General features: G+C 47.9%; 12 protein-coding genes across 12 annotated transcripts; 9 read left to right on the forward strand and 3 right to left on the reverse strand.

Annotated features, from left to right (window-relative positions):
• Nucleotides 1–67: 67 nt before the first annotated feature.
• On the forward strand, nt 68–1,237 carry EDB93DRAFT_1095998 (ubiquitin carboxyl-terminal hydrolase; the record flags this gene model as incomplete). Its single annotated transcript, XM_041446748.1, has 5 exons — nt 68–129; nt 182–736; nt 792–834; nt 882–1,031; nt 1,085–1,237. The coding sequence occupies 5 exons, from the start codon at nt 68–70 to the stop codon at nt 1,235–1,237; spliced, it is 963 nt and encodes a 320-aa protein (XP_041301362.1).
• Nucleotides 1,238–1,586: 349 nt separating this feature from the next.
• On the forward strand, nt 1,587–3,258 carry EDB93DRAFT_1184454 (NADP-dependent oxidoreductase domain-containing protein). The gene is made up of 8 exons (XM_041450762.1): nt 1,587–1,939; nt 1,988–2,079; nt 2,142–2,222; nt 2,283–2,406; nt 2,469–2,535; nt 2,588–2,716; nt 2,770–2,819; nt 2,868–3,258. The coding sequence occupies exons 1-8, from the start codon at nt 1,860–1,862 to the stop codon at nt 3,022–3,024; spliced, it is 780 nt and encodes a 259-aa protein (XP_041301363.1). The 5' UTR covers nt 1,587–1,859; the 3' UTR covers nt 3,025–3,258.
• A 1,269-nt stretch (nt 3,259–4,527) lies between these two features.
• EDB93DRAFT_1096003 (uncharacterized protein) lies at nt 4,528–7,027 on the forward strand (the record flags this gene model as incomplete). The annotated part of the gene is made up of 13 exons (XM_041446749.1): nt 4,528–4,692; nt 4,758–4,864; nt 4,972–5,077; nt 5,126–5,321; nt 5,371–5,482; nt 5,536–5,618; nt 5,667–5,954; nt 6,005–6,199; nt 6,248–6,306; nt 6,365–6,434; nt 6,485–6,564; nt 6,619–6,706; nt 6,771–7,027. 13 exons carry the CDS (start codon nt 4,528–4,530, stop codon nt 7,025–7,027), a joined length of 1,806 nt encoding a protein of 601 aa, XP_041301364.1.
• A 491-nt stretch (nt 7,028–7,518) lies between these two features.
• EDB93DRAFT_1184482 (uncharacterized protein) lies at nt 7,519–8,884 on the forward strand. Its single transcript, XM_041450763.1, has 6 exons — nt 7,519–7,731; nt 7,784–7,894; nt 7,948–8,046; nt 8,100–8,196; nt 8,250–8,399; nt 8,455–8,884. The coding sequence occupies exons 1-6, from the start codon at nt 7,537–7,539 to the stop codon at nt 8,556–8,558; spliced, it is 756 nt and encodes a 251-aa protein (XP_041301365.1). The 5' UTR covers nt 7,519–7,536; the 3' UTR covers nt 8,559–8,884.
• EDB93DRAFT_170718 (nucleotide-diphospho-sugar transferase) lies at nt 8,786–11,037 on the forward strand. Its single transcript, XM_041455579.1, has 5 exons — nt 8,786–9,090; nt 9,155–9,244; nt 9,308–10,334; nt 10,397–10,486; nt 10,549–11,037. Exons 1-5 carry the CDS (start codon nt 8,977–8,979, stop codon nt 10,737–10,739), a joined length of 1,512 nt encoding a protein of 503 aa, XP_041301366.1. The 5' UTR covers nt 8,786–8,976; the 3' UTR covers nt 10,740–11,037.
• Nucleotides 11,038–11,834: 797 nt separating this feature from the next.
• On the forward strand, nt 11,835–13,041 carry EDB93DRAFT_170542 (6-phosphogluconate dehydrogenase C-terminal domain-like protein). Its single transcript, XM_041455578.1, has 3 exons — nt 11,835–12,578; nt 12,634–12,679; nt 12,728–13,041. Exons 1-3 carry the CDS (start codon nt 12,021–12,023, stop codon nt 13,015–13,017), a joined length of 894 nt encoding a protein of 297 aa, XP_041301367.1. The 5' UTR covers nt 11,835–12,020; the 3' UTR covers nt 13,018–13,041.
• A 608-nt stretch (nt 13,042–13,649) lies between these two features.
• On the reverse strand, nt 13,650–15,199 carry EDB93DRAFT_1184497 (uncharacterized protein). Its single transcript, XM_041450764.1, has 2 exons — nt 14,959–15,199; nt 13,650–14,900 (listed from the first exon to the last, which is right to left on the reverse strand). The coding sequence occupies exons 1-2, from the start codon at nt 15,182–15,184 to the stop codon at nt 13,834–13,836; spliced, it is 1,293 nt and encodes a 430-aa protein (XP_041301368.1). The 5' UTR covers nt 15,185–15,199; the 3' UTR covers nt 13,650–13,833.
• Nucleotides 15,200–15,227: 28 nt separating this feature from the next.
• On the reverse strand, nt 15,228–16,678 carry EDB93DRAFT_1184498 (uncharacterized protein). The gene has a single exon (XM_041450765.1). The coding sequence runs from the start codon at nt 16,188–16,190 to the stop codon at nt 15,303–15,305; it is 888 nt and encodes a 295-aa protein (XP_041301369.1). The 5' UTR covers nt 16,191–16,678; the 3' UTR covers nt 15,228–15,302.
• A 178-nt stretch (nt 16,679–16,856) lies between these two features.
• EDB93DRAFT_1256652 (uncharacterized protein) lies at nt 16,857–17,304 on the forward strand (the record flags this gene model as incomplete). The annotated part of the gene is made up of 3 exons (XM_041453977.1): nt 16,857–16,907; nt 16,963–17,057; nt 17,112–17,304. 3 exons carry the CDS (start codon nt 16,857–16,859, stop codon nt 17,302–17,304), a joined length of 339 nt encoding a protein of 112 aa, XP_041301370.1.
• Nucleotides 17,305–19,055: 1,751 nt separating this feature from the next.
• On the forward strand, nt 19,056–20,159 carry EDB93DRAFT_1184528 (uncharacterized protein). Its single transcript, XM_041450766.1, has 9 exons — nt 19,056–19,110; nt 19,160–19,249; nt 19,303–19,325; nt 19,385–19,418; nt 19,472–19,541; nt 19,599–19,649; nt 19,705–19,777; nt 19,833–19,890; nt 19,944–20,159. Exons 1-9 carry the CDS (start codon nt 19,076–19,078, stop codon nt 20,143–20,145), a joined length of 636 nt encoding a protein of 211 aa, XP_041301371.1. The 5' UTR covers nt 19,056–19,075; the 3' UTR covers nt 20,146–20,159.
• A 1,543-nt stretch (nt 20,160–21,702) lies between these two features.
• On the reverse strand, nt 21,703–23,005 carry EDB93DRAFT_171073 (uncharacterized protein). The gene is made up of 9 exons (XM_041455580.1): nt 22,816–23,005; nt 22,666–22,755; nt 22,589–22,611; nt 22,497–22,530; nt 22,377–22,446; nt 22,270–22,320; nt 22,142–22,214; nt 22,028–22,085; nt 21,703–21,974 (listed from the first exon to the last, which is right to left on the reverse strand). Exons 1-9 carry the CDS (start codon nt 22,854–22,856, stop codon nt 21,773–21,775), a joined length of 642 nt encoding a protein of 213 aa, XP_041301372.1. The 5' UTR covers nt 22,857–23,005; the 3' UTR covers nt 21,703–21,772.
• EDB93DRAFT_1184536 (uncharacterized protein) lies at nt 22,693–23,783 on the forward strand. The gene is made up of 5 exons (XM_041450767.1): nt 22,693–22,755; nt 22,816–23,227; nt 23,277–23,466; nt 23,520–23,647; nt 23,716–23,783. Exons 2-4 carry the CDS (start codon nt 23,155–23,157, stop codon nt 23,530–23,532), a joined length of 276 nt encoding a protein of 91 aa, XP_041301373.1. The 5' UTR covers nt 22,693–22,755; nt 22,816–23,154; the 3' UTR covers nt 23,533–23,647; nt 23,716–23,783.
• Nucleotides 23,784–24,243: the final 460 nt, after the last annotated feature.

Consider the following 24,243-nt stretch of genomic DNA (forward strand, 5'->3'; position numbering starts at 1 on the left):
CAAGGGTCACGTGGCAAGCCCAGGCTCGACGCGCGGTGACTTGTTGCTTTACTTTTACACATCGTGAATGATGTCAGACGAGGACTCTAGTGGCTGGCAACTTACAGAATCTGACCCTGGGGTGTTCACGTATGTTGAAACGATGATAACTGATCTACTTGACTTACGCAACCGGTCACAGAGAGCTACTCAAGACGCTCGGAGTGCCTTACATCGTCGATGACCTCTACTCACTTGAACCAGAATCATTGGAGGCGCTACAGCCTGTACATGCTCTAATCTTCTTGTTTAAGTGGTTCCCTGAATCACCTGATGACGAGCCTGGTGTTGGTGCTGGTCAATATGATTCAGAATTCCCCGGATTCTTCGCCCATCAAACCGTGAACAACGCTTGTGCTACACTTGCCGTTGTCAACGCCTTGGGAAACATCACGTCTCTCCCTGCAGGACCTCAATTTATGGACCTCATGAACTTTACCGCAGGCATGGACCCACAGACATGTGGGATGGCTATCACAAGCGCGGATTGGCTTCGCGAAGCTCATAACGCCCTTTCCCCACCTAGTGCCATTTCGCTAGATGGTCTTGATCTTCCGAAGAAGAGTGAAGAAGCTTACCACTTTGTTGTGTACCTCCCAGTGTTGGGGAGTCTGTACGAACTTGATGGACTGAAACCTTACCCAGTGCGGCATGGAGAATATGACGGATCCGGAGAGGGATGGGTTAAAAAAGCAAGGTACTTAGTCACACGCCTTTGCCATATTTTGCCATTGAATTCCCCTGTTTTCTAGAGAAGTAATCGAGAACCGGATACACACTTACCCGACCGGGGCAGTGAGCAAAAATATGTGCTTTATCATATCTCAACTTATATTCTGTAGCTTGAATTCAGCTTGCTCGCTCTTCGGGATGACCCAATACCTGAAATGAGAAGACGTTTAAATGCCCTGCAAGGTTCAGCAGGGGACGCTGAAGTGAGCGATCTTTTGAACAAAATTTCCAATGAAAACTCTAAGCGCGAGCGTTGGGTAGTGAGTACTGGATATTTTGTCGCCGATGCTCACTCCTGATTCTGTTTTCAAAGTTTGAGAACAACTTGCGTCGCCATAACCACATCGGCCTCGTGCATGCTTTGTTATTAGCTCTAGCAAAGGCCGGAAAGCTTGACTCGGCGAAAGCAAATGCGCAGAGAGTGATGCAAGAGCACTTAGAGAGACAAAGAGCGACGCATTCCTAGAGCGGGACGAAGATTGATGTATAGTCACAGCCATACTCAGTAAGGTTTTCGAAGTTTGGACCTGATTGCGCAGCTGACCATGCCCGTAGTGCATTGAGCACACAGTATCGTCATCGCGCGCCAAGTCTGACAATAGAAGTCCGATGTGAATAATATTTTCTCTGATCTCCTCGTGAATTGTAGTTGTTTCTAGCGTTTTTTTCTCGCGTACCTTTGCTCTTACGTTTCAGCGGTCTTTTCAAATCCGGAAGTCCGACAAGCCTTTACAAATAATGACTGCAGGATGCAAGCAAATGATTCATTTGACGTGCTGTGTGAATGAAATGGACTTGACAATACAGCTGTTCCGCTTGGACTAGAGGGAGGCCCATCCTACTGGACTTTGACTTCCTGACCGAACCTAACTCGGGGTTCGCCGGGTCATTTGAATTTAGATTAGCTAATCGCAGCTAAACAGGAGCACGATGGTCCGACTCACCGAGCCGGCGAGTTCACTTCGTAGTATGACGCTCACGATCGAGTCTAGAATTCAACTGGTGTCAGGTAATAATTTGTAGTTCTATTACTCGTCTACGGCTAAACCAATGAGAATCCCTCGTACGGCACGACCATAGGCTACACAATGCCACTCCTGGGATTTGGCGTGTATCAAAATTACACCACCCAAACTTCAGTTCTTGAAGCACTTCGAGCGGGCTTCAGGTGATGTGGTTCATGATCCATCATTGATGTTGAATTGAACCATTTTAGACACGTGGATTCAGCTCAAGCTTACCGCAATGAAACTGCTGTTGGGGAAGCTGTCAGAGATAGCGGCATTGACCGAGGAGAACTTTTCATTAGTGCGTGTCACAAGGCAGTTCAGGAAATGAGCTTCCATCCTTACATCCTTACCGAACGTTAGCGACGAAATGTGTCAGCAAAAACCATGGGTATGAGAGCACGCTGAAGGGTGTCGATGAATCTCTCGCTAAATTTGGCTTTAGTGAGTCATTCACCTGCTCATGTTGAACAGATTCTCGGCATACTTACGTCTTCGAATCAGAGTACATTGACCTGTTTCTCATTCACGACCCGTGGTCTGGCACGGAGCGCCGCCTAGCCACATACAGGGCTTTGCAAGATGCCCGTGATGCGGGAAAAATACGATCTATAGGCGTTTCAAATTAGTGCGTTTTCTGCCTCGTTTGTATACTAAAGAAGTGCTAGTCGTAACGCAACATTTTTATAGCGGGATTAAGCATTTAGAAGAGATTGCAGACGCGAAATATGATATGCCGGCGGTGAATCAAATTGAGGCATGCAACTGATTTTGATGGGCAGTACATCCCACTCATCGCATGCTGGCAGCTTCACCCGTTTTGCCAGCAGCGGCCCATAGTGGACTATTGCCGTGAACACTCGATCGTGGTCCAAGCCTACTGTCCGATTATGCGAGGGAAAATGGATCATCCGATCATTCAAGCAATAGCGCAGAATGTCAGTTCTGCTTCTGATGTACTATTCCAAATATGATTTAAAGACCTTCTTAGCATGGTCGCGATGCAGCCCAAGTGCTCCTTCGGTGGTCGCTTCAAAAAGGGTCCGAAGCCTTCTTTTCATTTTTCAAGTTGAATTTACATTGGTTTAGGTTTGTTCCGCTGCCCAAATCAGCAACGCCAGAACGCATTAGATCAAACGCTCAATTGTATGATTTTGAGCTTGAACCCGAAGAGATGGAACAACTCGACGGACTTGACCGTGGAAAGGATGGGTCCATCAGCTGGAACCCTGTTGATGCTCCGTAATTATTAAGTCATCATTTCTAAAGCGCCAGCTTTGCGTCATGTCCCTACTGAAAGAGGCTTATCGATCAAACCTACGAGGTTTTTATGTCTAATTCACGCAGCCACGACAACGTCATATGATGCATCATTGTCTTCGTCGCTCAAAAAGGGTCTCTTGTAACGGATGCCATCGTGATCACGCCTGAAATTCGCGTCTTTTATGAGGCGATAACTTGATATACAAGACGAAGCAGGTGAGATGAAATTCATTCAGCTACGTGTATCCACACCAACGCAACCCACGAGCGATCATGTGTCTACACTACCTGTGACATATTGCGGGCAATGTTAGGCATTGTTGCATGAAAATTAAACTATGCATCCGAAATTTGAGCGCTTAATTATGGTCGTGGAAAGATTTCCTCGATGCTCCTCGACCAGCATGCATTGCAACTGTATGACTGCCAATCAGGAAAATCAGAAGTCAAGATATCTACAACGTGACTTCAGACTCATCTTAGATTTCATATCAAGTTAATCAAACGTACTTCGTTGCCTGGGAGGATTTAAGTGTCATGATGTGTTGTTGATTGGAGCAAGCGAATGTAATGATAATACGTGGGCCAGCGTAGGTACTACACAGCCCAGTCCTCGTGCAGATGTAGATGTACTCCGAGTTGGGAAGGACATGGTGTGTACAGCCTCACTAGGCCTCACTACTGAGTACATGTCAAATCGTAGCAGGCCATCATGATTTAACCGTTATGTAATCAACGTTGCAACCCTCGCCAGCGGCATGCACCTTCTGATCAATTCACTCCATTCACTATCTGCCAACTTGAAGTATACAAGCGTTGCAACCATCCGCCAAAAGACACGCGTTTCTTACGGAACACGGCTGTATCACCCTGCGACAGTATGCAGCTTTACTACTACTTACTCTGACTTGGAATGATTGAATGTATTATGTGGGGATTTCATCAAACCTTGGATTTTGTACGTGAAGGCTGTTGATCCTCGACCACCAAAAATTGCAAGTAGCTCAAGGCACGGGCACTGAAAGCTCAGTTCGAGTTTGCGCCCGTGCCGATTCAATGGATTGGACCTCCAACTAGATAGTGCAATCATCATTTGGAGAGAGTGCATGGTCCGGACCACGACTAGGGACCTTGATTCTTTGAATGGATTTTGTACCTACGCATTCGGTACGTCTGTGATTGCGAATCCAGCATACCATTGATCCTTCCAGGATCTTGTACAATTTCAGGCCGTCCCACAAGGAATGTCTTGTCGGGATATTTACTTATACCGGCTATGCATGAGATATGGGTGAAATCTCGGCATTCTGACATCACCGTCCTTGGATTGAGGCCCGGAACATAAGTGGCTCTCAACTCCACTGGTTATAAATACGGACAGTGGCTAACCTCAAAGTCTGCAGTCTGGTCTTTTCGTTTTCGTACTGGAAAGCACATTCACTTCTTTATGGAAACAGAGCGATCTTCCTCTTGCCCCTCGCACGAGATGCGAAACGAGTCAGAACAACTATCCCTCTCTGTAGGTTCGTCTAGATTGTTCAACGGCGCTAGCAACGATGTAGTTTCGTTCAATGCATCCGCAACTGTTGTAGCATGCGATGCTGAGGATGTTCTTGTCACACCCGAATGGTGGATGAGTAAGTACCTGCCCGTAAGTCTACTTTCCTAGGATCATACCTTCGAGACGCTTACCGGTGATGTACAATTCATTTGCAGAGTTATTCGGCTGCGCGAATGTTCAAGTTCAGTAACCCGGACTCATATAACTGGGCAAATAATCTGCTTGCTGGTCTAGCGATACTTTTTTATGTTAGTAGTCGCATGTTTCTCACCTATCAGAAGCTGATTGACCGACCAGGGTTATGACCAAGGGTACGTACACCTTCGTAACCTTCCTCTTCCGAGTGAACGTTAATGCATCGACGCGCAGGGTCATGTCACAAGTGAATCTTAATGAGGATTACCTGAAACTGATGGGCATATACCCCACCACGGGAAACTCACGTAACCTCGCGGCGCTTGGGGGCATAGTTTCTGTAAGTTGAAGGCTTCTTGATAGTATTTTTTTTCTGTACGTCTATCAGGTTTATTACGTCGGTTCCCTCATTGGAGCACTGCTTGGCGGTACCATCGCCGACCGGTCGGGACGTATAGCTGCCATAATATTGGGTGTCATTATCTCGATCATCGGAGCAACATTTCAAGCTTCCGCGATGAACATCACTTGGATGTGTTGCGCACGAGTCGTGACTGGTCTCGGTGTGGGAGCTATTGACGCAGGTGAATGATCCTCTGTTATCTTGATTCTTTGTACTTATCTTCAATAAAGTCATTCCTGTATGGAGCAGCGAAGTTTCTTCACATCAAGTACGAGGCGGCTTTCTTGCGATCGAGTTCTTCCTGAACATCGGTGGACTGTCATTGGCATATTGGATAGAAATGTCAGCCCGTTCCAAGCAACCTGTTATAAACCAATTACCTGACACATTTGTAGATTTGCGAGCATGAACCACAATCAGGCAATGGCATGGCGCACACCTCTGGCACTGCAAGTTGTGTTTCTGCTCGCGATTCTCGGTTCGTCCCGATCTTTTACCCAACCTCACTTATGTTGAACCATCACAGCGCTTGTACCTTTCTTTCCGGAATCCCCTCGATGGCTGGCGAAAGTCGGCCGTGTCTCTGAAGCACGCACTGTGTTGCAGGCAACCCGCAAGGACGGAGTTGAGGCTGAGCTAGCTGCCATCGTGCGGAGCGTGATACATGATCAGCAACACGCAGAGAACAATAGTTATCTTCGCATGTTATGTCCGAGGACAAAGAGCCAGCGCGAACTACGATGGAGAGTTGTTCTAAGTGTATGGCTACAAATTATGCAAGAGCTCGTTGGCATCGGAGTCATCACCGTCTATGGTAAAGCACTTTCTTCTACGGATTCGCCACTTTTCTGACGTCATATGTAGCCATCGATCTTATTCAGGGCGCTGGCTTTAGCCAAGGCGAGGCAAAACTCTTGGCCGGATTTAATAATCTGTCCTACATGTTCAGTGTACTCTTTGCTGTGTTCACTCTGGATAGATTTGGACGACGAAGCACAATGGTATGGGGGGCTGCTGGCATGGCACTGCTCCTGCTCATCGGTGGCATCCTGGACAAATGTGATATCCATTTACTCTGTTTGATTGTCACTCATTATCACTTGATAGATACGCAAGCGGGGGGACCCAATCAACGGGCATATGGCGCGGGTGTCGTGGCGATGACTGTAAGCAACCGATTCAGGTATCGTGGAAGTCATTTTTTGTAAATGATGTGCCTCCCAGTTCCTGTATACTGGCACGTTTGGCGCCACCTGGTTAGTAACTCCGTGGCTTTATCCAACTGAGCTCTTTCGTGAGTGCGATCAATTCCTTTGCTCAAATTTGTTCTCTGAAACGATGCAGCTACATACGTTCGGGCCAAAGGAGGTGCATGGTCTGTCGTTGGATGGTCCATAGGAAATGGCATCGTGACTATGATTACCGTAAGTCGTCGAACGCTCGAACATTTACAAATGAATTAATGGTTCTTTCTCTAGCCTTTCCTGTTTCAGGCAATCGAATATGGCGTGCTGCTGCTCCTCTTTGGCCTCAACATATTCGTAATCCCCTTTATCATTTTCATGTGTATGGCTTGGGTCTTACTGTTTTCAATGCGTGATCCTATTAACGCGGCGGTTCTATTTTGTAGATCCAGAAACATCGGGTCGTCCCCTCGAGCAAATCGATGATTTCTTCAGCAATGCGACATCTTGGAACGTTTTCACGGCGTCTCAACAAATACGAGAGCAAGGTTTCACAAACCATCAGTGGACACGCAAATATCAAGGCGGTATTGAACAGTCAAAGATGTCGTCGATGACTCGGGTTAGCGGAGATTTAGATGCCGAGAAGCATGGATGGTTGAACAAACTGAGGCGCCGTGCTTCGGATGCAGGACTCATGTAACAAAGTTTGCTAACACTTGTATAATATTTGAATGATCGTGTTATTCCGAGACAAGCCTATTCCTTACAAACAGACAGTAAAGTTTTTGCACAACGTTTGTATACAAACATGCATCGCAATTGTAAGTAGATGTAATTATCCTGAGATTCCGTCAGACAGACGCTCAACTCGCTGGGGGTGGCTTCGCCAGGCTGCAAGCAGTTGGCAAAACACAAACCCAAACGTCCTCGAGTCTCCGCAAGCAGAAACATGTTCTCTGTCGAACGAGTGAGCGCTAATGTCATCCAGCGGAATTGAAGGATGTGGCATGTGTAAACATGCAAGACTCGAGTTAGTTTCTATAAAATAGATCCTAGCTGAGTATGTTCTGAGGAAACACAAAAGTGGGAGGCCTCGTTTATATACATTCTTGTTGATGGTCCGTGCGTGGGATATTCGTATCAATACCTGAATACTTGTTTTGGAAGGCATCGAGAACATGTCGACATTCAAGCTCTTACAGCTTCATCATGTCTACCGACGTCTTGTCACATTTTGGGGTTCTTGACGATCTCATACACATAATCTACCAGGGTTTTGACCGATATGTTGTACTATCACGAGTAACCGAATCTGCATGGTCGATTTACTTAGGCCTCAAGGGACCAGAAGGCAGGTGGTGGCGAGGCTCCTGGTCACCCAAACACATCCTTAACATCACCAAAGTTCGTGTCGACGCCTTTTCACCACCCTTACCCTAATCATGCGTCGTTCTAGGGTCAATCAACCCCTCAAGTACTCGAAAACTTTGCTGAAAAGCTTCGGTCGACATTTGTAAATGGTGACCTTGCCATCGGAGAATGGACTGAGAAGGACTCGGATATCAACGTGAATACCACTCTTGACGTATGGATTATACCGAGCCAACAGGACTTCATTAGCTTACTTTCAGGCCAACTGCCAAACGTCCACTACACATGGCTCTAAAAGAATTGTCCGCAGCTGAAGCTTCATCTCATGCAATCGCGGTGTTCATTGATGTAAGGCACATGAATCGTTGGCTGCTCACCGACAATATTTGACTCGTATCAAGATTGCGCTACAAGCTCAGTCCCGCAAATGCCATCTAAACCCTCTTTTCTCGCCTCGCAACGTCCCCGTTATTGCAGAGTCGTCCCACGCTAATTCAGGTCCGCCCCGTCCCTTGTCAACGTTGATGCGCACGTTGAGCTTATTGCCATAGCTTCAACACTTCCGTCAAGACGTGCACCCTTGGACCTGAGTCAGGACCCTGTCTCCGCTGTCAATCAGGCAGCTAAACGGAAAATAAAGGCTCTCGAAGCGGAACTAGCTCGTTCAAAAGAAAGATCGCCGCCGGGTGATGCAATATCCAGTAAGCTCCATTGTTTGCCACGTACTCAGAGGCAGGTGATTCTACTGCGGAACAGAACCTTCAGCCAGTTCTCGACCTCCCAAGGGCGCATCTTTGGCCAATCCGAATAAAAAGGCAAGGAAGTACCAAGCTCTCGAATTCGAAAGTGATGAAGACTAGTCAGCTGTGTATATCACATGCACCGCAAAGCATTAATTAGTTCACCGGCGCCTGGGCATTGGGCAATTGGCCAGATCCAGCCAGTGCTGCGGTGTCACTGACAACGGGAGACGAATAAATTATCTTGAGCTATCCTGTGATTGCTGACATCTTCCAACTCGTTATGTTGTGACTCATAACGTTCACTGTGATTCTTCAACAAATGGCCTTGTCCCGAGCGGGTGCTTGCCAGTTTACCCTCAATATTTGATTTACATAGCATGTTCCGTGACTTTTACCAAATAAGACATCCCGAAATAGAAGCTATATGTATAAGCGCCGAAAGCCTTCATACACGTTTACAAAAAAAAACGCAACCCTTATATAAAGTTGCACTCCGACAGCTAAACAATACCCTTGACATCGACTTCCATTTATTATGTCCATTCCCTACGGTTCTGCTGCCCCACTTTCCGGGCAGGTCAGCAGCAGCGACAATGCGCTCCCTGTTGAATACATGTTCTCTCAAATCATGAGCGCAGTGCAGAAATCTGTTAGTTCCATTTATGCATGCGAGACACTCCAAAAAAAACAGTCGCTGATGCATCGAAACATAGCATGTCGAGATATCCGATCTCCGGCAGGAATGTGCTGACCTACGATTGGCAAACGCAAGCTTGGAACGTCAAATCCGGGAAGGGTTTCAGGTGAGCGGGATGACTCTGTACTCCAACACATTCTAAGTTCCAGGATTCATTCAATCGCGACAGCAAAATGGGAACGGAAACTATTACGCCAGCTCGCGCATAGGCTCTGGCTTTGTGACCCCAGTGCCCGGCAGCCCTCAGCTTCGAGCCAAATCCCCATTCCTATCTCCGCACAGTATCCCTTCCCTAGTCGCTGTACCCGCCGGTCACTTCCCGTCTCCGTTGGGCGATAATGCGGTTACACCTTTCCAACACGGTGTCCGCGACATTCCCGGGTTCTACGTTGTCATTCCCGCAGGAGGTGCTGGTACGCGGCTATGGCCGCTATCGCGAGAAGAGCACCCGAAATTTCTTCTCGACTTGACTCTCAAGGGACGTTCCTTGATCCAAGCTACCTGGGACCGTCTTCTCCCTCTTTCATCCCCCCTCCGCACCACTGTAGTCGCAGGTCCTGGTCATGTCAAGTCTATCCGCGAACAACTGCCTGACCTTCTCGCGCATAACTTGATTTGCGAGCCTGGTCCAAAGGATTCCATGGCAGCTATCGGACTTGCTGCAGCTGTCCTTTCAAAACGAGACTCTAATGCCGTCATCGGCTCATTTGCCGCCGACCATATGATTTCAGGTGACGACGCCTTCCTTTCTGCCGTCGCGGAAGCCGTCGAAGTAGCGAAGAAAGACTATCTCGTTACCATTGGCATTGCGCCTTCTCATCCTTCCACCGGCTTCGGTTACATTCGGCTTGGAAATAAACTAGGAATCAAGGAAGCTCCAAACGCTAGGCTCGTCTCCAGCTTCAAAGAGAAACCTGATGCGCGCACTGCTGCCGCATATATCGGTACTGGAAACTATCGATGGAACGCTGGGATGTTCGTCACAAAAGCGACTTTCCTCTTGGACCTTCTTAAGGAATACAAACCGGAACTCCACGACGGGCTACAAAAGATTGCGGCTGTATGGCACGACGAGGCATTACGCCAGGCCGCTCTCAACGAAATCTGGCCCGAGCTCGAGAAGATCCCGATCGACAACGCAGTCGCAGAACCTGCTGCTGCTGAGGGTAAGGTTGCTGTAGTACCAGCAACGTTTGGTATGTTTCCACGTTCCATATTCATCATGGGGCAAGCGAGGTAGATTAATATCGGACTTTAGGCTGGGATGACGTTGGAGACTTCTCTTCGCTCGCAGACCTACTACCTGCTGAATCTAATCAGCCTCGTGTCCTTGGGGACAGTTCTTTGGGTGATTATTTTTACCCTGTTCTGATCAAGTCGTCGTGGTTAATTTCATCTCTCTTCGGACAGTGCTGACGGAACAGGTTGCTGGAGGAATTGTGGTACCTGGCTCAGGACGTCTTATCACGTGCCTGGGTGTCGATGATCTGGTTATCGTCGATATGCCTGATACCCTTCTCGTGACCACGCGTGCACGATCGCAAGAGGTGAAGCGCCTCGTGAAGAAGTGTCGTGATGCGGGTTGGAAACAACTTCTTTAATGGGTTTTATTTTGGACTTTTGGAGTCGGAAATCAACAGACTATGTAGCACGATGGATGCTTGTGGAAATGGGATTTGATCTCACGCTCCCAACTTTCTTACTGACTTGTGCTCCTACTATACCTTTTCGAGGCTAGTTAATATTTTGTTCTTCTACGTATGTACGTGTGCGTGTGGTGTTTGTCACTGGGTACTTATTCGTCTGCTGATATGGACTTATATGATGTAACACGTCATGATGTTTTCCGCCACGATTCTGATGGCTTTCGGGTACTTGCGATTACAGCGCGAGAGTAATTGATTTATCTGTAGTAGGAGACACAGCCCTGATGGGCTCCCACGTAACAGCTAGATCGTCGTCGTTCGAGCATAAAGAATTTAGCCAAATGAACTGCATCCCAACGCTGTAAGTGCATCAGTATTCCTCGTCATTCGAGGTCGGCTGTGTGACCACATGGTCTGCAGCCTAATCCCCTTTAGCCAGAGGTTCTTTTTGACAACCCGAGTCACCTGCAGACAATTTCACTTTTCTTTCTCCGAGGCCCTATTCTATTCAGAGAGTTTGGGTGACAGCTCGACAGGGTACATACCGGATAAGATGGAATATGTCCTGGGGGTGACACAGGTCGGTCCTTGATAGAGAAGAGTCCAAGCAGATGCGAGTTCGATTTAGGCTAAAGGAGGGGGATTTTCCGGCAGGAAACGGGGTCCGGGGCTCTTGCCATCAGAGAGCACGTGCAGAAGAGGGATGATGCTACCAGGATGAGGGTGAAGCTGCGATTCGACGAGGGCGTTCCATGCGCAAATGTGGGGAATTTTACAGAGTTGGGCCGTTCGTATGGAGTCGACCCGAGGTACTGCATGATGTTCGCAAGGGCAGACGATCTACTGAAATCTAGCTAGTTCCTGTTAAGAAGACGAGATCATGCCTCATGTGTGTGATCATCAAATATATTGAACACATGATCCAAGAACTAGCCCACTTTGAGGATAGGAGTGCGAGATAAGTTGGGATCTGAGCGCAAGGCGAGGCCCCTGTATGCGTGTTTACGCTTAAGGTGATAGCAGCCTCGGCCTAGGCTACTTAGCTTCTGTTCCACTGTCGGAAGGAAGCTCAGACAGATTCCTTAAAGTATTTGCTTAGTCATTATCCTTCTATTAGGGGAGTACAAAGTTAACGTTGTCTTTTACTGACCTACTACACAGACCAAGGCCTGCAACTAGCTTTACTTGATTCCTTTGATTACAAGTCGTCATAGGTGACGCAGAGCGTAACACATCATGTCCTCCGCAGTACCGCGTCTGGCAGTAGTCGCCGCTGGATCCATGGGCGCTGCCGTGGCTAAACGTCTGATCAGCTTCGGCTGTACAGTTTACACCAACCTTGATGGCCGCTCTGAAGCCACACGAAAGCGAGCACAAGATGCAGGGATGATTGACCTCCCCCTCGACGAGCTTGTGCTCAAGTCAGACTGGATCCTGAGTATCTTACCACCAAGAGATGCTGTGTCGTTTGCAGAAAAGATACAGGAAGTCGCCGCAAGACATGGGAGCGCATTACCTTCCCCACAGACGTTTGTTGACTGCAATGCTGTCAACCCAGAAACGGTAAAACGTATCGCGGCGTTATTTTCAGGGACAGGCATCGAGTTTGTTGATGCTAGCATTATTGGAGGAGCCCCGAGAGGCGACCATAATCCTACATTCTACGCATCAGCGGAAGATGTGAAAATTTTGGATGAATTTACTGCATTGTCAAAGTATGGTTTGAAAGTATCTCCCCTTAAAGGAGAAGGCGCGGGGGTCGGAGACGCTAGCGCACTCAAGATATCGTATGCCGTGAGCGGAAGAGGCAAGCGAACAAGTCGTACGTTGCTAAAAACACGTTTAACAGGGAATAGTAAAGGGAGCGGCGGGATTATGTACCACGATGGTGCTAGGTGATTGTTATCTTCTTGTGAAGGAAACGGGTGATTGACACATGGTAGCGGCTCATGCATCGTCGCCTGCGACCGTAGATGCTCTCATGAGAGAGCTACAGATATCGCAGCCAATTTTGTTGGACCGTCTGGTGAAGACCGTACCGGTCCTGCTCCCGAAAGCGTATAGATTGATTGGAGAGATGGAAGAAATTGCTGACTTTGTTGGTGGAAGCGAGGGGGACGTCTACCGAGGTCTAGCGAGGGTATACGAGCGGATTGAAAATTCGATAGCGGGTGATCATGAGGATATAGCTACGTTGACGAAATTTGTAGAGAAAGCAAAAGAATCGCGCTAGGAAAGTACAGGCCAAATGAAATTTGTTGACAGGATGAAGTAACTGGTTCACGTTGGACGTGAATCAGAACAGTTTTGCGTATATGGATCCGTCTGACATACTTTTCTGAATTCGGGAGGATCGATTACGGCCTTGCAAGGGGTTACTATCCTTAAGCGATAGTCCAAACGTTGAACGTTGTTGGAACCGTCCCATTGGGATTATCCACTTTTTTAAATCGTCAACCAACCAACCTCGTGACCGAAATTCGAATTCAGTATACCTAGTAGAATAAATAAAAGGTAAACCTACTATAGATGACTCAGAGCTTAGAGCCTGCCGCTATGGAGGCATCTTCCGCTTCTCTGGGGATAGCGACTCCCGATAGGGGCTATCATTCGCTTGACAGCGCCTGGCTTCGTTGCTCAAGCTCTGATTGCACGAGCTACGAACCTGAAACGTGCATACAACTTGCTAGACGGTGCCCACGATAAACAGACGGGTCGTTATTTTTCCGATCAACTTCTTGCAGTTCTTTTTGGAGGACAAGGTACAGACGGCGACCGTCACGTTGGTGAATCTGGCGCTGAACTTGCTGAGGTGAAATTCAGCATCTACGTTTCTCAATCTCGCAACAGAAAGTGAATCATGCCTGCCATGCTAGTGTATATTTTCTACACCCAGCTTGGAATTGCATTCATGCAAATTTCGTTTCTTCAATCCTCGCAAGTGTACCTCCTATCGTGCATTAGCTTCTAACTTTTCTGACATTCATCAGAGTAGCACACGCTCCCACCTCTCCCCGTTGAATACGACAAAAATGTATAGGTTAGCACGCTATCTAAATTCCAGCTGGTCTTCGCCTGGTATCTTGTCATCCAGTAAATCGTCCAGCCCTGCGACAGCTGCTGCCCGTTCTGAAACTTGTTTCCGATATTTTGGCTTCGGCTCAGGAGAATCCCACTGGTCAAACTCATACCCATCCTCCACGTCTTCCTTGAGAGCATCGCCCTTCCACGAATCCAAAGCCGGCAATTTCTTGCTTCGCCCTTTCTTGCTCGCTCCTTTCCCCTGTCTCCTTCTCGGCTGCTTCACAGTAAGCTGCTCGATCTTAGACAGCATCCCAACAACCTCCCCACTTCCAAACATAGACTCCTCTTCCCAAACCGTGCGCGCGCCTACTTCGCGCCTTAGTTTTTCGACGAGTTTCTTGGTTCTGCCATCGGGCTCCACGCCGTTGACGCGCATCTCTTCGAGGGCGTCATGTACGCCTCTGAGGTCGCGGAAATATGACCAGCGCGTTTCTATCAGCTCGTTGTATGCGGGAGTGGTGCACCCGAATACGTAGCTTGGAATGCTCAAGTGTTTGGCATAGTCAAAGATGGAAAGAGCGAGGTGGGGGTCACGATACTTATCGCGGAATGAACGCATGAGGTGCGCAATGAGGTAGGGATAAGTCGGGTGTTGGAGTTCAGGGTGCATAGCCTTTGGTAGTAGTGCGTTTGTGCTTGGGTTAGAGGGCGGGGAAAGGCCTGGAGCATGCTGTTCCTCAGTTCTAGCGATGGAATTCCTAGCACGTTCCTCGTATTCCTGAGACTGTCCAAACACCTCCCGCATGGCCCATTCAAGCAGCTGCTGATCCGTATCACAAAGCTCCATTTCCTCCTTCTTCTTATCAAATTCCTCGTCCGCCTCCGTCGTCCATTTCAACCGTTTTGAGTCTCGTCTGAGTCTGCCGAATAAATCTGACGTTAGGGCATGGCTGAATGGCTTGCGCCCGATTCCTATTCCGCCGAGAGCAGCGAGTGGGTCGTCTTGTTTTATGGAGGAGAGTTTGGCGGAGGGTTTCTTTTGCTCTGAGACTGCGTCGAAGATCATGTTGAACATTTCGTCGAAGGCGCTGACTTCGCGAGCAGGTCATTGATTGTTTGCGTGCGCGGACGCGTCCTGAGGCATCTGTACTGCCAGTGCGTAAAGAATTGCGGACTGGGGAGGGGAGGATAGGTGGTATCTCTTTTATTGAGTCATCCAATATATGGTCCCATGGAGATTCTTTGGTAGCGAAAATGGAGTCGGGTTGTGTGCTGCTGCTGCTCTCTGACAGCGAGGCAGAGGAAGTCAGGCAGCGTGCAGCTGCCCTTACAAGACTTGCGCCTGCATAATTAGAGACTCGATGGTAGACGAGCATGAATAAGAGTAATTTGAACTAATTTCCAATTTGGTCAAAATTATACCATCCTCGAAATATATAACATTTGCTCGACTAGCCTATCTAAGTATCGTGTCTAATGGTGCACTACTACGTTTCATGTCGTTCTAGGAAGGGTATCAATACACTCCCGAATGAGACGCAAAGTCTCGACCTTGTCGTACAATACACACGTGCACTCAGCATTAGGGCACTTTGCATCCCAACACGCGACCGCCTCAGGCCACTCAATCAGTCCCACATCCACGACCGTGTCTCCTAGCGGCCGTGCATCCATCTCCATCACAACTTTATACTTGAGCTCTCTCCATGTATGATGATCAATCGTCCATCTACACCGCGGACAAGATGCCTTCGTGCTCCCTATCACGAACGGCTGCTCATCCAGACGTTTCCGAATGCCCTCGCGTCGATTGCGATGCAAGTTTATCAGGTCAAGCACAGCGCCTGTGTGTATTTTTCGCAGGATGGGTTGATGTTCCGGCGCGTAGATGTCGAGAGCGAGCGATTGCGCGGAGGCATGTTTGGCCTCTTCTTCCCATCCACAACGGGTTGCGGCTGCATAAAGACGCAGAGGCTGGTCTAAGAGCGGGGGCGTCATGATAAGCACGCGTATGAGCGAGACAGGCCCTGGCATCTCATATTTTTCTGCAGCGAATAACAATGCATCAACCTCGTCATACGATGTGAGTGGGTTAATCGGAAGACCGCAGATCATGAGTAGCAGACTCTCTAGTGTATGCGAGTCTTCCTCTAGATTGATGACCTCGGTGTGATTCGGAAGGGAGCTTCGTTGAGGCATGGAAAAGAGAGACCGGAACCAGCCTGATGTCGTCTTGAGCGTCCATGAGTGGATGCGGAAAAGGGTATGATCTTTGGCACCGAGTACAATATCGGCATCTGGAGAAGAGAACAACTGGTGGAAGGCGCCACCATTCGCCATGTTGACCAAAGCTGTATCAGGAATGGACTCTGTTTCCATCATGGTGACTGTCAGTGCAATTCGGAAGTGAAATGGTAGACTAGAACAAAACTTCAGGTCAGTACCTTCTTTCGATATACTAGTGAGTAAACGGCCTGTGACCTGGGCTAATGCTACCGTGCCAGTGGAAGTTACCGGTGTTGCTCTTCTAAAACAATCAACATAGCTGTGCAGGCGAGGCGCCTTGAACGCCACTGCAAATCTGAACTTAGTCACATGTGCCGTTGAGCTTCAGCATGTGACTTTGACAGTTCATCGATATCATCAAAGTGATCAAACCAAGCCGACGGAGATAGCAAAAGAGACGCAGTCGTCGCCTGCCCCATGGTGTATCAGTAGCCAGCTGCCGCCTATAAATCTACATGACCCATTAAAAGTTTTCGAGTCGTCGCACAGGGTGTTCGGAGGCCAGCAGAAGCACTGACCTTACTAGGAAGGTTCTGAGAAGTAGAAGCGTTGGAAGTAGAGCACAGGCCCCCTGAAGCTCCCCCATTGGGGTTCCAGACGGACAGACCTTATAGGAAGCTTCAGGGGGCCTTAGAGCACGGTGGCGGCCCGTCACGGTCTGGCTTTCCATAGAACAGAAAGGTCTCCAGCGCTGAAACCTCCGTCAATATCAATGTGAGCGACCCTCTCTCACTTATTAAATTGCTAGCACCAACGCCAACCATGATGCAGGTCAGTGAGAAAACAACACTGACAAAAGCCAATGAGTTCTCTGTAAGTCTGGCTTCTGTTGATATCTATCTCGACCACCGATGAATACCTTGTGTAGGCCCCTCAGGCGGGAACCGCTGGCATCCTGGAGGCCCAGAACCACTCTCTAGCAGACTCGATACCTATGCCCTTACTCTACTTCAGCGATGTTCAGTATGTCCTCTTTCTTGTATTTCTCCTTTAGAGCGTTCACAGCACACAACGCAGAGATGGCAGTCACATCACGGCGAAGTTCAGTCCAGTTCTGCGTGCCTACGTTACGTCGGACTATGAAGAGACACGAGGTCAAGTCGACGGTCGTGAGGTCTGGTCGCAGGACCTCACTGGACTTGCTCAGAACACGACTTGGAACCTCGAGCGCAATTCATGGACTGGAAATTTATCGGTCACTCACGCTTGATTAAGGAATGCGACATCGGTGCGCCTGAAAATATGTTCTGTGAGGTCTTCATTGTCTAATCTGCTTCTATAGTATCTTCGTTCAAACCAATGGCCTGACTTAATTGCTTGCTTTTGTATAAAAATGCTTTTCTGTCATCAAAGAGTTGTAAATCTTCTTATGAGGTTTTATGTATGTGTTCGAGCGGTTGCTCACGATGCATATGATGTGGTTGTGATTTAGACATATCAAAGTCGTAATTGCTGAGTTGAACAACCTCTTTCGACTGAGATACTAACCATACTCGAATCATTCACCCTCACTGAATCCGCCCTGATAAAACAGTGAGTTACCATAGCAGCGAAGGCAGCATGGATAATGAGAGAATATCAGATGTTTTTGTAGTATTAATAACTTTCTGTGTGGTACGGGGGTTTCATGCACGTACTGAATGAGAAAAATGTAACAAAGCCAAAGGCAGGCAAAAATGGAGTCGTGAATGTTATCAGTTAAGGGGGATGTAGATACCAAAATGATAAAACATGAACCGAAAGCTGTGAATGTTCAATCGAATGTGGGATGATACAGATAGTCTGCAGAGATTGTCATAGTGATATGTTGAGATTTAAGGATGCGCGTGCAGAAACACACCTTTAAGCTTGGACAGTAATTTTGATTGACGGGACGCATACCGCGAATGTGGTGCCTACCATGTCTTGTCACTCTTTTTGGGAGAATTAGCAAGCCAGCATGAATCAAAGAACAACGAGTTAGAATGTGGCATTGGCCTCCAACATATTCCCGTCAATTCCGTCAGTTGTATCGAGTGGTTCAACTCTGATTCTACAGTCCTTTACCAGCTCAAATGAAGGGACTCCATTGGTAAACAAATGATGTACCCCTTAACACCGCAGGTTGGTTGCGGAAAGGTCGGCGTTAGAAGAGAGTGAAATGAGGCAGACAGTACGTTGCAGTTGCAGGGGCTTTCGTTACCATCGATCAGAACTTTAAGCTGAGAAAGAAAGTTTAACGTACGGGTTCAGATTATGGGAGAGTGAGACTCTGAAACGTCTTTTGCGAGTCAGTGTTGTGGTCTCGCCGGGTAATACTGCATGGAAGTTGCCGGTAAGTCGGGGGTTACCTCTTTCAAGATTTCAGATCTAAATCAAACAACTAGCTGTGCAGGCGAAGCGCCTTGAACGTTCTGAACGTCACTGGAACTCGAAGTTTAGTCACATGCACCGTTGAAATCTGGTAGGTTCAACATGTGACTTTGACAGTTCATCATGATTCAGAGGCAGCAAAAAGAGACTGCAGTCGCCCAGTGCCCCATCCCCCACGGGCTCCTCATGGCTGAGTCAAGTATATACTAGTATGTCCACTATTTCGGTCCTAATATTCTCTACCTTAGCAGACAGATCAAATACCAGTACTCGGTAGTACTCATCCAGGCTATCCACTGTGACGTTATGAAAGAAGCACAAAAAGAAGGAACAGCTGCGGACTTCCCAACGCGCAACTCGAACGCCCAGGGAAATCGGGTCGTGAAGAAGCCGTCTATCAGCAAGTCGAGGGCCATCATGTGCTATCGCCCTGTTGAATACTTACGGTCCCCAGCGTCAGGTACAGAAGCACGAGAGAGACGCTGGCTGAATCTCAAATCTATAAAGGAGGCAACAGCCTATGATCCGAAACATATAAAACCCTCCTCGCCGAGACTCTTGCTGCAGCACTCAAGCTATTCATCCCACACTCAATCTCAATCACACTTTGTGTTTAGCAATCCGAAACAATGTCACCATTCGTCAGGAATTTGACCTTCCAGTCGTGAGTGTCTGCGATTTTATTGTGCATCAATTTTTCACCCGACTCGCAGCAACAACCTCGGCAAGGAGGTGACCATCATGCTCGCTTGGAGCTCCAACCTGGATGGCCTCTACCAGGACGTCTTCCCGATAGTTTGGAAGTAAGTGTGCCTACTTCGACTGGGGGCGATTTTCAACCTTGTAATTTTTTCAGGGTCATCAAATTTGGGAAGGAGGGTGCGTTTTCCTATCTTTTGCTGCCAAATAGCTAACTTACACATGATCCCTATTTCCAGGTCCATACAAGGCTACCGCGACCTACACAGCCCAGTAAGATCATTGACAAGAACGATGGTCTTGAAAGTCGCTTATATATCGTACAGATTTGCTTTCTCCAGAGCCCAGTTCGAGGCCGGGAAGGTCATCAGCGCTGCAACCTCCGTCAGTATTAATGTGAGCGACCCTCTTTCACTTATCAAATTGCTAGCACCAATACAAGCCATGATGCAGCACGGCGAGAAAACAACCCTGACAGAAGCCAACGAGGTCTATCATTTCTCTGTAAGTCTGGCTTTCGTTGATATTTATCTCGGCCACCGACGAATACCTGGTGTAGCCCCCTCAGGCGGGAACCTATGGTACCATGCAGGCCCAGAACTGCACTGGGACTCCTCAAGGAATGGCAATCGGTTTGTAACCATCATCGTGTCCTCTTTTTCACCTGAGTTTATTGTCCACCTCCAGGCTTTGTAAACAAAGGAGACTTTATGCCCACGCCCGCACTCTACTTCAGCGATGTTGGGTATGTCGTATTCCTCTATCACTCCTTCAGAGCGTTCACAGTACAAAACGCAGAAATAACAGTCGCGTCACGGTAAAGTTCACTCCGACCCTACGTGCCTACGTCACGTCGGACTATGAAGAGACCGCGGTCTTACGAAGTCAAGTCGACACCCCTGCGATCTGGTCGCAGGACCTCACTGGACTTGCCCAGAACACAACTTGGAACATCTCGCGCGACGCGAACACTGGACGTTACACAATCACCCATGCTTGATTAAGGAACGCGACATCGGTGCGCCTAAAATTTGTCCTGTGGGGTCTTGGTGTCTAATCTGCTTCCATAGTATCTTCGTCCAAACCAATGGCCTCACGTAGTTGCTTGCCTTTTTATAAGATCGCTTGTCTGTCATGTATTTCGCAAAGACGTAAATTTTCTTTTGTGGCTTTATGGTATATGTTCGAAATCTTACAGTTTGAAGTTCCGAATCACACCGAGGTCATCGATCTGCCGATAAATACACTGACATGGTATGACGAGGTTGATGCATTGTTATCTGCCGCAGAAAGATCCGAAATCTCGGAGCCTGTCTCGTTCATACGCGTGCTTATCATGACACCCCCGCTCTTAGACCAGCCTCTACGTCGTTATGCAGCCGCAACCCGTGTGAATGGAAAGAGGAGGCCAAACACGCATCAGCGCAGTGACTCGCTCGGAATGTCTACGCACTGGAACACCAAGCCATCCTCCGAAAGATATGCACAGGTGCCGTGCTTGACCTGATAAACTTTCATCGCAATACGAGGGCATCTTTCCCGCGGTGCAGATCGAAGATTGATCATCATAAGTGGAGAGAGCTCAAGTACTACGGAGTTGTGGTGGAGATGGATGTACGGCCGCTAGGAAACATGGTCGTTGATGTGGGATCATCTGATTGGCCGAGGCAACTGCGTGTTGGGGTGCCAAGTGCCCTAATACTGAGTGCGCGCGCGCTGTTTGTTCGACAGGGTCGAGACTTTGTGTCTCATTTGGGAGTGTATTGCCTTCCTCAGACAACATGAAACGTAGTACTGTGCCATTAGACACAATATTACGAGGTCAAGTTGACATCGGTCAGATCGGAAAGTAGGACCTCACTACGCTTGCCCAAAGCACAACTTGGAACCTCACATGCACACGCAACCCGAACACTGGACGTTACTCGATCGTCCATGCTTGATTAAGGAATGCGACGTTGCTGCGCCTAAATATCTGTTCAGTAAGGTCTACATCTCCATGTTCAATCTGTTCTCATAATATCTTCGTCCAAACCAATGGCCTCACTTAGTTGCTTGTCTTTTGTCTGTCATATCTGTTTGAAATCAAACGAGATATCCGTCGGTGGTTGAGATAAACATGAACGGAAGCTAGACTTACACAGACATGATAGACCTCGTTGGCCTCGGCCAGAGTTGTTTTCTCGCCGTTCTGCATCATGGCGTGCGTTGGTGTTAGCAATTTCAGAGTAGCGCGAGTTACTCACGTGCTACTGACGGAGATTGCAACGCTGATCCTGTGCTCAGCTGGGAAAAGTAAGTCTATACAATATATAAGCGACATTTAAGACCATTGATAATCTTACTGGGCTATGTAGGTCGCGGTAGCCTTGTATGGACCTGGAAAGAGAAGCCATACGTAAGTTGGCAACTTGGCAGCAAGAGAATAGGAACACAGGTAAAATTCCATGAGGACCTCTATAACTCTCAGCCCTTGCGGAATACCTGACAGACAAGAAATCTTATAAGAAGATAAGTAACTAAGTGAGGCCATTGGTTTGGACGAAGATACTATGAAAGAAGAGAAAACACTGCGATGCAGACCCCACAGAACATATATTGAGGTGCATCAATGTCGCATTCGTTAATCAAGCATGAGCGATCGAGTAACGTCCAGTGTTCGGGTCGCGCGTGAGGTTCCAAGTCGTGCTCTGGGAAAGCGCAGTGAGGTCTTGTGTCCAGATCGCAGTGGCGTCTACTTGACCTCGTAAGATCGCAGCCTCTTTATAGTCCGACGTGATGTAGGCGCACAGAACCGGAGTGAACTTTACCTTGACACGACTGCCATCTCTGCATTTTGTATGTGAATGTTCTGAAGGAGAGATACAGGAAAGATGACATACCCGATATCGCTGAAGTAGAGTACGGGCGTGGGTATCAAATGACCTTTATTGACAAAGCCTGGGGGTAGACAATACAGTAAGGTGAAACAAAAGAAGACGATGATGGTCACAAACCAACTGCGATATCTTCAATGGTTCCAGTGTAGTTCACGGCCTGCAGGGTGTCAGGGGTTCCTGCCTCAGGGGGCTACACGAGATATTCGTCAATGATCGAGATGAATTCCAACGGAGGCCAGACTTACAGAGAATTGATAGAGCTCGTTGGTCTCTGTCAGGGTTGTTTTCTCGCCGTTCTGCATCATGGCTTGCGTTGGTGCTAACAATTTCAGGGTAAATGAGAGTCACTTACATTGATATTGACAGAGGTTCCAGCGCTAGTTACCTCCCCATTATTGACCTGGGTTTTGGAGAAAGCAAGTCTATAGTAAATAAGCAACTTTTATGACTATTTTTTCGTCGAGCATCTTACTGGGCCGTGTAGGTTGCTTGAAGCCAAAATAGACCTGGAAAGAGAGGTTATATAAGTTGGCAATCTGGCAGCAAAAGAATAGGAATATGCACCCTCCTTTCCGAACTTGCTGACCCTGAAAAAATTGTAAAGGTTTCAAATTGTCCCGGGCCACAGTAGGCCCACTTACTTCCAAACTATTGGGAAGACATCATTGTATAGACCTTCCATGTGAGCATCCCAAGCGAGCATGAGCGTGACCTGTTTGCCAAGGTTGTTGCTGCGAAACGACGGCGAGTCCGGTGAAAATTGTATGTCGAGCGAGATCGCAGATACTCACGACTGGAAGGTCAAATTCCTGACGAAGGGACGGGATGTCATTGTTTCAGGTGATTAAACAAAAAGTGTACTAGTAATGGAGGTTGAGTGAGCTTGATTTCTGTAGTTAGAGTTTCGGCAAAGAGGCGTTTATATGATTCGGCTATATAGTAGGCTGTACCTCCTTCCTTAGTTTGCGATATGGTCAGCGTTTTCCTTGTGCCTTGGTACCTGACGCTGGGTGTCCTAATTATTTGATAACGTGGGAGCACATGATGGCCATTGACTTGGTAGACAGCCGGCTTCTCCACAACCCGATTTCCCTGGGCGTTTGAGATGCGCGCTGGGAGGTTTGTAGCTGATGTTGATTGGCTATCATACCTTTTTCCTGATGTTAGGGATCAGTACCGAGTGCCAAGCACTGTTTGATCTGCCTACTAAGGTAGATGTCATTGGGTCGAAACAGGGTGGGACTAGACTTACAGGGTGTTCAGTCACGGGAAGCCCATAGGCCAGGGCGCATTTTACAACGCGTGATTGCAATATCCATAGTCCTGGCTCCGTCGGCCGGAGTCGAGTCTGGGGTGAATGAACTGTCAAAGTCAAAGTTCAGTCAAACAAGCTGCAAGACGCCCATCCTGCTTCAACCGGTGGGATGCCGAATACCGGTTCACTGATGGGCTGCGTCAGGAGGTACCTGCTTGGGAACAATGTAAATAAAGCTACCTTGCGCTGTTAAGACCCTCCAAGCCCTCGCCTTCCTTGTGCATTTCCACCCGCAGTATTGTATACCAAACTTGATAGTTTTGTGGTACCAACAGCAGGCGAGGGACGAAGACGTACGGTTGAATATCCTAGGCATCGTGTAGATGAGTGTAGATGACTTCGGATTTTTTTAAAAGCGATAATTTTATATTCTAACCTTTCGTAAGAGTTGGTGCCACCACACACACGCATGTCACTGCAAAAGCTATCAATCTGGCTCGGTCCCACTGTCGATGCTTTCAATTAAACCATTGCAAACAGAATCAGCCGCGGTGATAGGAGCACGTCGAAATAAGAAAAGTATCCACACATTGGCAGTGTCGAACCCTGCGGGAGACAAAATGTAATCATGATGGCGGCGGCGGCCCCCATTGGAAGATTAGTAGGGATATTTACTTCAAATTTTGACACTCGAACAAGAACACATTTCGGCGGACAGCAAGATGTCAACGACAAAGCAAAATAAACCTTCCTTCCTTCCAAACCACTGGATCGAGTGTGGAGGGGCGGACTGTGAGTGACTCAGAGATTACATGAGACGAGGCGGCGACATATACTTTGACCAAAACAACAAGTTGTCAACATGAAGTTGGACACCAATGATTATGTAAGTTATCAAAGAATTCAATATAACCTTCAACGCTTTTTGCTGACTCGGATGAAGGCCATTTAAATTTGCCTGCTG

Source organism: Suillus bovinus (assembly GCF_016758785.1).
Source record: "Suillus bovinus strain UH-Sbo-P2 chromosome Unknown EDB93scaffold_131, whole genome shotgun sequence".
NCBI lineage: Eukaryota > Fungi > Basidiomycota > Agaricomycetes > Boletales > Suillaceae > Suillus > Suillus bovinus.

Coding starts and splice junctions, on each gene's coding strand:
- EDB93DRAFT_1184454 (XM_041450762.1), top strand. CDS start 1,860: ATGCCACTCCTGGGATTTGGCGTGTATCAAAATTACACCACCCAAACT. Junction 2,407..2,468: donor TCTATAGGCGTTTCAAATTA/GTGCGTTTTCTG, acceptor ACATTTTTATAG/CGGGATTAAGCATTTAGAAG. Junction 2,717..2,769: donor TTCAAGCAATAGCGCAGAAT/GTCAGTTCTGCT, acceptor AGACCTTCTTAG/CATGGTCGCGATGCAGCCCA.
- EDB93DRAFT_1184482 (XM_041450763.1), top strand. CDS start 7,537: ATGTCTACCGACGTCTTGTCACATTTTGGGGTTCTTGACGATCTCATA. Junction 7,895..7,947: donor AGAAGGACTCGGATATCAAC/GTGAATACCACT, acceptor GGACTTCATTAG/CTTACTTTCAGGCCAACTGC. Junction 8,047..8,099: donor CAATCGCGGTGTTCATTGAT/GTAAGGCACATG, acceptor ACTCGTATCAAG/ATTGCGCTACAAGCTCAGTC.
- EDB93DRAFT_170718 (XM_041455579.1), top strand. CDS start 8,977: ATGTCCATTCCCTACGGTTCTGCTGCCCCACTTTCCGGGCAGGTCAGC. Junction 9,091..9,154: donor TGAGCGCAGTGCAGAAATCT/GTTAGTTCCATT, acceptor ATCGAAACATAG/CATGTCGAGATATCCGATCT. Junction 9,245..9,307: donor AAATCCGGGAAGGGTTTCAG/GTGAGCGGGATG, acceptor CAATCGCGACAG/CAAAATGGGAACGGAAACTA.
- EDB93DRAFT_170542 (XM_041455578.1), top strand. CDS start 12,021: ATGTCCTCCGCAGTACCGCGTCTGGCAGTAGTCGCCGCTGGATCCATG. Junction 12,579..12,633: donor CACTCAAGATATCGTATGCC/GTGAGCGGAAGA, acceptor CACGTTTAACAG/GGAATAGTAAAGGGAGCGGC. Junction 12,680..12,727: donor ATGTACCACGATGGTGCTAG/GTGATTGTTATC, acceptor GACACATGGTAG/CGGCTCATGCATCGTCGCCT.
- EDB93DRAFT_1184497 (XM_041450764.1), bottom strand. CDS start 15,184: ATGCTCGTCTACCATCGAGTCTCTAATTATGCAGGCGCAAGTCTTGTA. Junction 14,901..14,958: donor CAATTCTTTACGCACTGGCA/GTACAGATGCCT, acceptor CTGCTCGCGAAG/TCAGCGCCTTCGACGAAATG.
- EDB93DRAFT_1184498 (XM_041450765.1), bottom strand. CDS start 16,190: ATGATGGAAACAGAGTCCATTCCTGATACAGCTTTGGTCAACATGGCG.
- EDB93DRAFT_1184528 (XM_041450766.1), top strand. CDS start 19,076: ATGTCACCATTCGTCAGGAATTTGACCTTCCAGTC. Junction 19,250..19,302: donor GTCTTCCCGATAGTTTGGAA/GTAAGTGTGCCT, acceptor TAATTTTTTCAG/GGTCATCAAATTTGGGAAGG. Junction 19,419..19,471: donor ACCGCGACCTACACAGCCCA/GTAAGATCATTG, acceptor TATATCGTACAG/ATTTGCTTTCTCCAGAGCCC.
- EDB93DRAFT_171073 (XM_041455580.1), bottom strand. CDS start 22,856: ATGACATCCCGTCCCTTCGTCAGGAATTTGACCTTCCAGTC. Junction 22,756..22,815: donor AGGAATTTGACCTTCCAGTC/GTGAGTATCTGC, acceptor GTCGTTTCGCAG/CAACAACCTTGGCAAACAGG. Junction 22,215..22,269: donor ACGAGCTCTATCAATTCTCT/GTAAGTCTGGCC, acceptor TATCTCGTGTAG/CCCCCTGAGGCAGGAACCCC.
- EDB93DRAFT_1184536 (XM_041450767.1), top strand. CDS start 23,155: ATGTTGATTGGCTATCATACCTTTTTCCTGATGTTAGGGATCAGTACC. Junction 23,228..23,276: donor CCAAGCACTGTTTGATCTGC/CTACTAAGGTAG, acceptor GACTAGACTTAC/AGGGTGTTCAGTCACGGGAA.